Below are 12,752 nucleotides of genomic sequence, written 5' to 3'. Positions count from 1 at the left end.
CAAAGAATCTTATTGTTTAGTTCTGATATTCAAAAGTGTCTCAGATACAGGTAGAATATACCTTTGAAAATCAATATTTACTTGATAAATGTTTCTAAATTTGGTAAGTTACCAAAATGAAAACAATCAACACTAAAAAAGTTACCAAAATAAAGTAAATTGAATTTAAATTAAGAAAAAACAGTGCACAAAAGCATGTATAATGCGACGAGTAAGAAAAAATGCATGTATATTGTTCAGACGTATCGACTTTAAGGTTTGTGTCTACTTAATCTCTGAATTTTCTAATTTTTTTAAAATTCACCGACCTACTTTACACGACATTGAAAGTTTAAGGTTCCATTAGACAAAATTCAAATCTATGTCTAATAGATCAAATCATTTGTTTTCAAATTTTTCGTAGATTTATTAGACACAAAATTTGAAGTTTAGAAACCTTCTAGACACAATAATGGAAGTTTCGGGACCAACCTGAAATTTCACGGACTAAATTGTAAAGAGACCAACATGTAATCAAAAGTAGTTACAATACCTGATGCCAATGCTACGAACTAAGCCATTGGAAACAAGATCTTCCATGGCATGCCAAGTAGTCTCTAAGGATATGGTCGTATCAATGTCCAAAACCCCATCTTCAGCCAATTCACTGCTAGTATTGCCGACTCCTTCATAAATTAGAAATGGAAAAAGGGGGAAAGGTAAAGAAACAGAAAAGGAAAATGAGAAATATTTGATGAACAGCCATGAGAAAGGGGCGATATGGTACCGGTATGCTTTACGGCAACCGGGAAGTGCACCAGGTACAGATCCAAGTAGTCTAGTTGAAGCTTCTTTAAGCTGTCATTGCAAGCCCCAAGAACATGTCCATGGTCTGAATTCCAGAGCTGCCATTGTCAAAACCCAACATCAGTGATTTAAACTTGACTTTCAGAAGCAGTTTTGAAGTGTTTTTAAAATTTTCAATTGGCTAAAAGCATTTATGATCCTTCAAAATCATGCCAAGCTCATCCTAAGGCTCCTAACTGTTTGAACTTCAAGCAAGAAGGATTCAGATGTAGACAATAAGAATTCTGAATCAAACTCACCTTTGTGGTGATGAAGAGTTCTTCCCTCTTGACAAGTCCGCTCTTAAAAGCTTCTGCTAGAGCCTCGCCAACTTCAGCTTCATTTTTGTAATCAGCTGCAAGAAAACACCATCCATTACAAAACTAAGCCACTCAAGTTTTCCGCAGTCAAGACATTAACGCTTTAAAGCGGTTGTATGTTTGATATCAATTCTGTGACTAATTACTTCTGTTTTAAAAAAGTAAAACAAACATTAATTCCTAAATTTAAAACTTACCAAATCCTTAAACCAAACGATTAAACTTGAAGTTTGAATATGTAAAGATTAGAAAGAAGCTGCATAATCCACTGGATTTTTCGAAGTCTTCTGATATCAATAATGGACACAAATCATGGTTAATCGTCTGAAAAGTAGTCCTAGATCAGGGCTCAAGGAGAAGGCGTCAAACATTTTCATACACAATCATGCATGCTATTATTTCTACACATCAAACTCAAGAAAATCGATGAAAATCCGATAAAGAAAAAAATTGCGAGATCTTCCATGATTTCGTCCCGATTTCTAGGTTCTACTCGAGGAAAATCAAAACGAGTCTAGTCTCATCGAAGACAAAATGATAATGTCAGCAAGAGAAACTACAGAGAAGAAATAGAAGCAAGAGAAACTGAAGAACAAATCGATTAAAGGACGGTACCGGCGCAGTCGAAATGGCGATAACCAATCTTAATAGCGTTGATAATCAGATCTCTGACTAGGTGCTTCTCCATGCGCCAAACTCCCAGCCCCATCACCGGCATCTGGAAGCCATTGTTGAGAGTTATCGCCATTTTTGATCGGAGCTTTTCAATCAATTCAACTGGCTCTGCTTAGATAGCTGCTAAGCTTTTGCCTCTGAGTTCGTGATTTTAAGTTTCTCCAGATTTTATTTTTATTTTTATTTTTATTATTTTCTTGTTTCTGCCGCCGACTTCCTTTATCCACACCAAACGACGTCGTGTGAGAAGCCGTGTAATCATTGATTGATAGTCCTATTAAACTGTTTTTTTTTTTTTTTTTAACGATTAAAATAATAATTATATATAAAAAAATAAGACTATCAAACCGTTGAAATTCTCAAATTTCTATTTAATTTAGTGAAAAAATGAGTAAATTTTTAATTAAAACAAATTTGCATTCTAAAAATATTGCATAATATTTAAAATTAAATGTATTATACGTGTTTTACTCTTTTTTTTAAAAAAAAAAAAATAGATTATAAAGGTTCTTTTTACTCAGTTTAGAAAAAAAAAATTGTTGTTAATTCAATAGAGATGAGATAAAAGAGTTGTGAAAATTTGAAAAAAAATATTAACTTAAAAATAAAAAATAAAATAATTATTAAAATTGCATCTTGATTTTTTAAAATTAATTTAAAAAATGTAACAAAAATTGATATTTTACCTCTTGTAAATTGAAGTATAAAAACAAAATTGTTATTTTTAAAATTATATAATTTATATATATATATTTTTAAATTTATTAGAAACACTTTACAGTCTTGTTNNNNTTTTTTTTTTTTTTTTTTTTTTTTTTGTATTTATGAATATTTTCTTTTAAAATGAATGAAATCTTAATTATTTGGTAGGAGTGTTTTACCATACAAAAATTATTTTTGAGTTCAACAAGACTTATCCTTCTTTTTTATCCGATTAATCCATAATATGAAAGAAAATATCGACTAAACCGATCACAAGAATACCAGTTACAGTATCTATTATCCAAAGAGGAATCCTTCCCATAGCTTCTTGGCCATTTGTACCAGTTCCCTCCATTGTAAATATAAAATAAATAAAAAAACAGTTAATAATTAGATACTCACAAATTTGTTGGGCAAGTTTATGTCCGATATAAATTCTCTCATTCATTCCTTACTCACAAAACTAGCGATAAAATTGAAGATGAATGTAAAAAATATGGGTCTTCGTATTAGTTGATGACCTCAACAACCCGACTATTCGTGGGTTGTGTTAAGTTGAATTAAATTTTTTAAATATAAAATTTAGTTTGATTTTTTTTTTCTCAAACAAAAAAAGTATTTACAACTCGAGTTAACCAAGCGTAACAGTCATAACCTCTTCGGTGGCGTTACCGTCGTTTTGAGTGCTTCAAATACATAGTCTCCATAGCTTTGTCGTGACGACTGCCGATATCCTCCGAGTAGTAAAATACGAGCCTGAGCTAATGTTCGAGACTCTCAAACTATAGTGACTAACGCCATGGCAATGATGCATTATTTTTATAAATTTTTTATTTATTTTCATGAAAATAAATGTGATAATTTCAAGAAATGGGATTTTATAATTAAATTTTATAAGATTTTTTTAAATATATACCCATTTAAATTTTAATAATTTACAGAATGAGAAATAAGATTGAGATCGAAAGTATGTTCTCATTAATATTTATAAACTTTAAATAAGATTGAGATCGAAGGTATATTCTCATTAATATTTATAAGCTTTAAAGAGAATATAAGCTAGCAACTAATACGTACAAATAAGAAAAATATAAACTAATTAAATATTAAAAATAAAATAAATAATAAATAAATAATATTAAAATATAATATCTACCCTAAATAATATATTTTTCAAATATTATATTTCAATATATTAAAAAAATCTAAATATAATAATATATCTAATCATATTTTATAATATAAGAAAAAACATAATATATACACTCACGACATTATACATTATACATAATTGTTATATAATTTATAATACAAAAAAACCGTAATAAAATTGAATGAAAAAGACAATGAAATAATGAAATAATATTTGAGTTTAGTATTATATTAAAGATAAGAATTATAACGTGAGGTATAGCGTTATTTTTTAATTAAAAATAAAAATTTATATTATTTTAAACAAAATATAGACCTCACAAATAAATTTTTGATAGATTTTTTTTATCTTTATTAATAATCTTTTATTTAATTTCTATTTTCCAATTAAGTTTTGATAATGATTTTATTTTTTTATCTTTATTAATAATTTTGATTTAATTTTCCTGATATTATTTGGAGTCAGGCCCAGGCCCAAACTGTTATATATATGTCGTGATGTTTACGAAATCGATTTCCTTGTACGGGTATTCAAATCGACGCTCACAAGTGAAACCGATCAACTATCTTCTCCGCATCGTTCTTCCTCCAGCTATCGATCATTCATCGGCGACTCGTTCTCGTCTTCGGTACGACTACATTCGCATTCTAGCTTGTGTCTTTTCGATTTTAATTCTATATTGGTTGATCGTCTCGTGATGATGCTCTGGTTGTGTGCTTGCTGAGAAAGCTGAGTGTCTTGAACTTTGAAGTTTCATTATCTTTGCGTTTTTATCCTTCGAATATGCGCATTCGTTTATGAGTAAGCTTATTTGCTGTTATGTTGATCGGAGGTTGTTGGTTACCTGCGGCGGAAGAAAGATAAACATAGCAACTTATGGAGTACTCAGTCTGATGTTTGGTTTATTATTGATTGATTATCGTTGGTGCTAGTTCTGATTTTTTTTTTCTTCATATTACAGTTTAGTCTTATTGTTTGCCTTGGTTTTAATGTTTGATATTGAGGCGGAATGAAACTGAGGATGCTTTTTTTCTTTCTTTCTTTTTCCTGCTGTTTTGACATGAATCAGTTTGATGCTCCTGGCGTCCTTAGTCACGCTGTTTAAGTTGTACTGTGCATTAGCTATTTTTAATTGATTTTGAGGTTTATGATACTGACTTTCTCAAACATTCGGTTTTCCTGCGTTTACAACATGCAGAAGTTCTTCACTGCTCGATTGAGAGCCTTTACGAGGTTGATTATCCGTCGAGGAACTCTACACAGGCTCTACAAAATGGTATGCATGCTTTTTTCAGCTCGTTAAGATGAGAACCTCTGATGTTTTGTAACTGCTCTGGATTCTACGTTACTTGCGTGATTAGAAAATGAAGAAAAGTTACATAGAATGTGTTTTAGACGTTTATGATGCGGAATTGAATTTCATTGACCTACAGAAGGATCTCTTTTCCCTCAATTTAATAAATTATTGCTGCTTTTTGATACACACGTTACTGTTTTATGTTAGTCCTTGACCTGGAGACACCGTGCTTCTTCTGGCTATGGAACACTAAACTTGTTATAGAAATATTTGCTGAGGATTTATCCTAGTGTGGCATGTTTATTTCTGCTGCCTAAACCCTTCTAACTTATATGATATATGTTAGCATGATCAGAGCACTCCTTTTTTTGAAGGAACAAAAATATTTTTATACATCTCACTTGCTAGAAGCAGTGTGCCACTTATATGATATATGATAGCTAGATTTAAGATCATAATGTTTTGAATGTTTCCAATCAATCCAAACCTTGAGGAAGGATTTGAATTGTGTTGAAGTTTACTCTAGCCATGTCCATGTTACAATTTCTGCTATACACTGGCCTCCAATTCCCTGTTTTAGGAGGGTTCTTATTGTGAAGAATTGTTTACATTTTCTGAAAAAAAAAAAAAGAGATTGGTTAGCTTTTGCAACCATTGCAACTCATGTATCTCTATGTTTCTGCGTCTGCAGTATTTTGATGGGTATGGATATCGTGGAACCTCATTTGAGCAAAGATATCAATGCTTCTCTGCATCATTTATTGATAAGGTTCGATTATCTTCTACTTCTATTCACCATTTTTAGAAACGTGCTCAATTGTTGTTTAGTGTTTGGGGTATTCCTTGGCCTCATTGCATTTTCATTCTTTTGCATACATATTAAGGGCCTTCTTCTTCACGATAGCCGATTAAATGTAGGCAGCAGGTGCAATTTGGTCATGTATTTGTTTGAAGTTTGTGCTTGGAGATAGCCGATTAAATGTAGGCAGCAGGTGCAATTTGGTCATGTATTTGTTTGAAGTTTGTGCTTGGAACAAGCATTGGTCATGCATTATTGTTTTTTATAAGCATGGAGTTTCATGTAATATCAAGCAAAGCTACTGCTGCGCATGTTTCCAATTTCTAGGCATATACAGTAGAAAGTAAATATATATTGGAATGTTCTCTTCATCATAAAGAACTTTAGAGTATCTATAATTGCAAGTATATAAGTGAATTATTTCTTATTCCCAAAATAGATAGCTTCTTCTAATCCCAGTTAATCTTTTCCTGCAGCCACACGTTGAAACTGGAGACAGAAGTTAGATAGCTTCTTCTAATCCCAGTTAATCTTTTCCTGCAGCCACACGTTGAAACTGGAGACAGAAGTAAGCTGTTCTATCTTTACCCTTTTTATGGTTTAGGTTTCATTTCCTTTCTTAACGTTTTTTTTTTTATTTCCTTTTCTTAAGTTTCTAATGTTGTTTATTTTAATTATTTTTTCAGTCATAATGCCTCCATTTATTTCCTTTTCTTAAGTTTCTAATGTTGTTTATTTTAATTATTTTTTCAGTCATAATGCCTCCATCAGCCCTTGATCGACTTGGTTTGTTGCCATATTCTTAGAAGTCATTTTTGTTCTCCTATTTTTTCTGTTGTGTTTTTCATCATTGGTGACTGATTTTAAATACAACCCCCTGCAGCATCTTTACAAATTGATTATCCAATGTTATTTGAGTTTCGAAATGATGCTGTTGAGCGAGTCTCTCATTGTGGGGTTTTGGAGTTTGTTGCAGAAGAAGGCATGATTTACATGCCTTATTGGGTAGGGTTCCCTATTTCTCTTATGTGATGTGTCCCAGGTGTTATTGACTCTTTCTTATATCCTGTCGTATAACTTTTCCACTTCTGTTCTAATTGTTTCCCCTTCAGATGATGGAGAACATGCTTTTGCAAGAAGGAGACTTGGTGCATGTGAAGAATGTCACTCTTCCAAAGGGAACTTATGTTAAATTACAACCTCACACAAAGGACTTTCTGGATATCTCCAATCCAAAAGCAATGTAAGATATTTGTTCAAGTTTTAGTTTGTGAAACATGTGTCTAGTCTTCTACTTTCTTGTATTTCTAGCTTGTGTCACAGAAAGGAGTTCATTCTAAAGTTGAAATCCTCAGCCATTTTCTTATTAATTTTTAGATGAGCTCTTTAACCTCTAATAAACTAGCCACTATACAACCTATAGTATAACCTTAAGCCCGATAAGTGCACAAAACGCTCGAACATCAAATAACCAACCATGGGTTGATGTTGACCCAATGGTAAAACTAGGCAGCTCTAATCGAATGTTTTTGAAGCTATGGGTTCAAAGCTCAGTAGTCACTTAGAATGTCGAGTATAACGAGCAAGTTTTTTGACATCTAGGATTAAACTATTTATCCTTAAGATAAGTTAAAGGTATAGGCCAGCTATTCCAAATCTCTCTCTCTCTCTCTCCCCTTTTCTTATTGTCATTGTCTTTCAAAGATCACATGTGATTTCACTATCTCTAATGGTTGGTGTGATGAAGTTCGTTTCACAGAGCAGTTTATTTATTTATGTCATACAGCTTAGAGACAACACTTAGGAATTTCTCCTGCCTCACCACCGGAGACAGTATTATGGTGGCATATAACAACAAGAAATATTACATTGACATAGTCGAAACAAGGCCATCCAATGCAATAAGTATCATTGAGACAGATTGTGAGGTCGATTTTGCACCTCCCCTGGATTACAAGGAACCGGAGAAGCCTGTTGCACCAACCAAGGGGAAGGAGCAAGGTACACAGCTTCTACTCTTTTTTTCCAATTCTTACTGCAAATTTGGTTTTCTATTTTACTTTTGAAATAGATGTTTTGTCTAAATCAGTTTCTTTGCTTGAGGAATTGAAAATCAGAAGGCCACCGTTTACTGGTTCTAGATTATATGTAATGAACTCTCTTGTCAGTTGCAGAGGCGATAGAACCAGAAGCTGAACCCAAATTTGTCGCTTTCACGGGAACAGGAAGACGTTTGGATGGTAAATCTTCAAACTACCAGCCTCAGCCAATTTCATCGGCGGCAAGACCATCTGATGTGAAGCAATCGGGCGGTAGTAGCAGCAGCAGATATGGCCATTCACAACAGTCTGCTGGGTCTAGCTCAGTGAAAATCGGGCGGTAGTAGCAGCAGCAGATATGGCCATTCACAACAGTCTGCTGGGTCTAGCTCAGTGAACGGAACTCGTCGGTCTCATGGAAAGTTGGTGTTTGGACAAAATGCTCATCGAAATCCTAATGAAAATCCAAAGGTACCCCCACTTTACACAAATGATCCTCTAATTTTAAGTCAATTTATAAGTTTAATCTTATCCAAAGGTACCCCCACTTTACACAAATGATCCTCTAATTTTAAGTCAATTTATAAGTTTAATCTTAATTTTGAGGTTGGTGTCTATTTTATCCCTGATTTTTATTCTAATACATATATAAACTTTTTAAATGACTAATTTACTTATGTCTATCAATTTTCAAGATTTTTATTCTAATACATATATAAACTTTTTAAATGACTAATTTACTTATGTCTATCAATTTTCAATTTTGTGCGTTGAACTTTAAAAATGTTTTATTGGTTCTTTATTTTGTGTTTTAATATGTTATGATATATTCAACTTTTTTTTAAAAAAAATGAATTAATCTATTCGATATGAATTTGAATTTTATGTCTAATTGAACCTAAAACTTTAGAATTGTACCTACTAGACTAAAAAATAATGATTTGGTTATAATAATTGTACCTACTTTAAAAGTTTAATAACTAAAAATGTGATTTAACCTTCAAATTATTGCATTTGCCGGTTAATTCATAAACTTAATTTGTAGTTTTAACCTTTCTTTTGCCACTTAATTTATTTCCTGATAATCAGCCTTTTATTATTATTATTATTATTTGTGATTTTGTAGGAGGCCTCGAAAGAGAGTAAACAAGAGCAGCCTGGAAAGGAAGAGCCCAAATTTCAGGCCTTCTCTGGAAAAAGGTACTCGCTGAGAGGTTGATTTGATTGTCTAATATCCATGCCTATAAATATATTTAATTTAGCTCTAAGTTGTTGGAATACACATTTACGCGGCCGTTTCATAGCCAACAGAAGCTCCTAATGTAGTTAAAAGTCGTGCCTCAGTTATGCCCATAGCTTTATGACCAAATATTTGATCTCCTTCTCCACTACAATCTAATCTTGTCTGCGTCCATTGTATTTGAGAAGGAAACCAAAAACCAATAAATAAAATACAAAACTACATCACAATTAAAGTCATAACAAAAAAGAAAAGAGAAGAAAAGAATTTAATAAGAATGGAAGACACACTTAGGAGAGAATGGCCTTGAGTGCCTCTTTCACAGTCGGGTACTTGAATGTAAAACCCAGTTCCTTGGCTCTCGTGGGAACCACCCGTTGACCCTCCAAAACCTGTAGCAAAGGCCAGCTCAACTTAAAATAGGAGTTTGGCTAACATTATTTTGGCCTCTATACACATTCAATTCCATCTTAGATCTTTACTTCTTGCAATTAATCTTAAATTCAGTCCTTCCAATTAATTTTTATGAAAATTAATAATAATTTAAATAACAGAAAAGATACTATGGGAGTACATTTCTAAAATTTATAGAACAGGATGCTACAAGAGGCTTTTTTATTTTAAAAAAATCAATCATAAACTATTTTTTAAGGTATATTGACAAAAAAAAAAAAAAGAAAAAAAAAGGTAATTTAACTTCGGATTTTTTTATAGTTTTAAGTTATAGCACAAGTTTAGTACATAAATTTTTAAAATGATTTAGTAGGCCTTTGGGTTCTTGAAAGTATTTAACTCATTTATTTTCATTATTAATTGTGTGTTTAATAATTAGGCTTATTAATTATTGTTTTCAAAATTTATGAATTTGTTATGCACACAAGAGGGGCGTGTGCTTTGTTCTGACATTTTGTAAACCTTGTCGTCTCAGATACAAACTTTCTAAATGAAGAAAATAAACAATTTGAAAGCTTAGAGAGGCATAAAAAGGGAGATTTGTATTAATGAAAGAAGGTAGTAGGGATATTATTAGTAATCTCACCACAGAAGCTCCTTCCCCAAGGACGGCTTTGAGAGCAAAGTCAGGTACAGGAAGCCATGAAGGTCTGCCCATCGCAGCTCCCAATCGTTCGCATAATTCGGCCAACTTAACCGGGTTCGGCGCCGTTCCATTTATAACTCCTGAGGATTGTTTGTTAGAGACACCAGAGTTCAGATTCTGTTCGATTATGATTGATTTCTATAACTCCTGAGGATTGTTTGTTAGAGACACCAGAGTTCAGATTCTGTTCGATTATGATTGATTTCTCTTTTTTTTGTTTAGATTTTCTTTTTTAGTTTTAAATTTTTTATTTTATTTCTTTGAAATTGGACTATAATTCATATATTTATTTAGAACTTTTTTTTTTTTTGAAAAAAAGAAACACAATTATTATCAAATACTCTTAAAAACCAAATAATTATCCATTATCCAGTATCCATTAGTAATATATTTAATCTTAGTTTTTCTTTTTTTTAAAAAAAAAAATATTAGAAAAACATTTTTTAATAATTATTTTGAACTTATAAAATGTATAATAGGTATTAAAATAATGTTAAGATAAAATAATGGATCATTAGTATTAATATTTGAAATTAGTTATTATTTTAGTAATGTTTTACGAAGCAACTATGTCAAATGAAAATATTACCGTTGTAAGATGGATTGGTCAGAGCTTCATATATTAAGTTTACAATGTCATCCAAGTGAATCCAGGAAAACCTGCAAAACCCACTTTAATATTAAATTAAACCGGGAATCAAAATTTTCTGGAAAAAGTAGAAAGCTAACTATCACAAACGAACAACCTAAAACATATATTTCATGGACTAATCGACAAAAAATGGGCCAAATTGTCTCCTTTTTTTTTTTTGTTTTAATCCGAAAAGTAGTTGAGAGGTTTGGGAATTTAGGAATTAAAGTTTTCAGGTGAATCTGTAATTTTTTTAAAATAATATGTATTATAAATGTTTGTCCATAAATGATTCTTTAAATATCTCTATTAGTATGAAGAATTTTGTGTTACAGGGCTTTTATAGATCATGATTTTGAGTGAAAGAATTTTAGTAGGCAAAACTCTAGTCTGAGTTCAATTTTTTAATAAATGAATTTTGGTAGGAATAAAAGTGAATTAATTTCTAAGTTTTTCGAGACATCACAACAATCATCATGGAGGTAAAATTTAAAATTACTAATATTTTGTCAGAGTGGTAAAAATGTCTTTCATTTCAACTCATCACATAATTGAGGCATAAAAAGAGAGAATATTTACCATTGTCGTCCTGACCCCAAAGGGCCTCCAGCAAACAGATTGAAGAGTGGGATCATTTTGGCTGCAAAGGCACAAAAAGATGAATATGATTCAAAAAATGATTGGTTGTCATATTTTAGTTCTACACTTCTATAAAAAGTCCTTTTTTTTTTGTTTGTGTTTGTAAAACCCTATGCATTCAATACAAAACTAATCGTGATCGAAAAACTAAGATTAAAAAAAAAAAAAAAGAATGGTTTAAAACGATTGTTTTTAAAAAGTACATGAACTAAAATAAACATTCTCTTTTATCCAAATATGGATGTTTAAGAAGTATAGATAATAAAATAGATAAAAGTTGAACCAAATAATTAAGAATGAATAATGAACATAATGAGGTTAAACTCCCATACCTAAAGCACCACCTTCTTTACCAAGAACAACACCTATACGAATAAGAGCCACTCTGACGTTCTTGTTTGCTCCCAGGGCTGTTGCTTCCCATTCCCTACAAACCTGGAAAATCAGTCATCAAACAACAGAAATGAAAGTTCACAAAATATTACACGAGCTTAGGATTGTATGAAAATTTTCAATATATGACGATTACGAAATCTTAATGCTCGTCAACAAACCGCTTCACACTAGACAATCATTGAGTGAATTAGAGGAGGATTAAGAGTTTGTTTAGAACGACTTTTTTAAGTGCAAAGAAGTGTTTTCAAATACTTAGGAAGTCATTTCAAACAATCTTAAGTTTTAAGTTTTACTAGCTCTATCGCGATTTAATTATTTTCCTGTTCGATTTCAAAGAAAAAAATTAAAAAATCCAACAATTCCTCTTCAATTACCTCAATCTAACAACTTTTCTCACCTCGGCCAAGTAGTCATTTCCGGATGGACTTCGTTCGTCAAATATTGCTGTTTCACTAGTGCCTGAGAGATATAGAATAGTTCTAAGTATAATTATGATTATGAATATGAGCTTCATAATTCTCACGTTGAGACTGAGAAAATAGGCAGCCTATAAGGAAAAGGATGAAAATTCACAACCGTTCGATTGAACTCTACTCAATCGTTGATAATTTTTTCTTTGAATATTCCTATATTTCTAAGCTAATCTAGATATTGACATATGTTCTTTCAGATATATAACACATACCATAGTAACCAATAGCTGTTGCGCTAACCAAAACTGTCGGGCGAGCTACGTCGGGGGCATCGTTAATTAAGCTCACAACCTTCACATTAGTTAAGTATTAAATATTGGTATATATCAGATTTGGCTTCTGTAAAAGCTAGAAAGGGAAGAAGTCTCTTAAACTGTTTGCAAAAACTCTATAGTTAGCGGGACAAGTTTTTACCTTTGAGGTGACTCTGATCCTGCTTTGCTTGATCTCTTTCTTGATCTATA

At 31.8% G+C, this 12,752-nt stretch overlaps 3 protein-coding genes across 8 annotated transcripts in view; 1 reads left to right on the top strand and 2 right to left on the bottom strand.

Moving 5' to 3' along the window:
• Positions 1–183: 183 nt before the first annotated feature.
• LOC111474531 (NADP-dependent D-sorbitol-6-phosphate dehydrogenase-like) lies at positions 184–1,977 on the bottom strand. Its single transcript, XM_023119585.1, has 4 exons — positions 1,761–1,977; positions 1,086–1,180; positions 767–884; positions 184–665 (listed from the first exon to the last, which is right to left on the bottom strand). Exons 1-4 carry the CDS (start codon positions 1,891–1,893, stop codon positions 514–516), a joined length of 498 nt encoding a protein of 165 aa, XP_022975353.1. The 5' UTR covers positions 1,894–1,977; the 3' UTR covers positions 184–513.
• A 2,228-nt stretch (positions 1,978–4,205) lies between these two features.
• On the top strand, positions 4,206–10,119 carry LOC111474528 (ubiquitin recognition factor in ER-associated degradation protein 1-like). 6 transcript variants are annotated; one of them, XM_023119579.1, is made up of 12 exons: positions 4,206–4,303; positions 4,874–4,951; positions 5,664–5,741; positions 6,248–6,272; positions 6,525–6,557; positions 6,655–6,776; positions 6,884–7,014; positions 7,558–7,772; positions 7,937–8,099; positions 8,164–8,281; positions 8,937–9,010; positions 9,979–10,119. In XM_023119579.1, exons 2-12 carry the CDS (start codon positions 4,949–4,951, stop codon positions 9,995–9,997), a joined length of 981 nt encoding a protein of 326 aa, XP_022975347.1. In that variant the 5' UTR covers positions 4,206–4,303; positions 4,874–4,948; the 3' UTR covers positions 9,998–10,119. The 6 variants fall into 6 exon arrangements, with proteins under 6 accessions (XP_022975347.1, XP_022975351.1, XP_022975350.1 ...); XM_023119583.1 differs by lacking the exon at positions 9,979–10,119 and having other exon boundaries at positions 7,946–8,099; positions 8,937–9,068; XM_023119582.1 differs by lacking the exon at positions 9,979–10,119 and having other exon boundaries at positions 7,940–8,099; positions 8,167–8,281; positions 8,937–9,068.
• Positions 9,035–12,752, bottom strand: part of LOC111474530 (epimerase family protein SDR39U1 homolog, chloroplastic-like) — a 4,979-nt gene continuing 1,261 nt past the window's right edge. The window contains exons 5-12 of the mRNA XM_023119584.1: positions 12,703–12,749; positions 12,501–12,579; positions 12,213–12,274; positions 11,752–11,854; positions 11,360–11,420; positions 10,739–10,809; positions 10,090–10,229; positions 9,035–9,442 (exon numbers count right to left, since the gene is read on the bottom strand). Coding sequence (XP_022975352.1) covers positions 9,341–9,442; positions 10,090–10,229; positions 10,739–10,809; positions 11,360–11,420; positions 11,752–11,854; positions 12,213–12,274; positions 12,501–12,579; positions 12,703–12,749 — 665 coding nt within the window. The 3' untranslated portion in view covers positions 9,035–9,340. The remainder of the gene's footprint in view (positions 9,443–10,089; positions 10,230–10,738; positions 10,810–11,359; positions 11,421–11,751; positions 11,855–12,212; positions 12,275–12,500; positions 12,580–12,702; positions 12,750–12,752) is intronic.

Source organism: Cucurbita maxima, unplaced genomic scaffold (genome assembly GCF_002738345.1).
Source record: "Cucurbita maxima cultivar Rimu unplaced genomic scaffold, Cmax_1.0 Cma_Scf00442, whole genome shotgun sequence".
Lineage (NCBI taxonomy): Eukaryota > Viridiplantae > Streptophyta > Magnoliopsida > Cucurbitales > Cucurbitaceae > Cucurbita > Cucurbita maxima.
The sequence above is the reverse complement of the archived record's forward strand: the minus strand, read 5'-3'. Positions and strand labels throughout refer to the sequence as shown.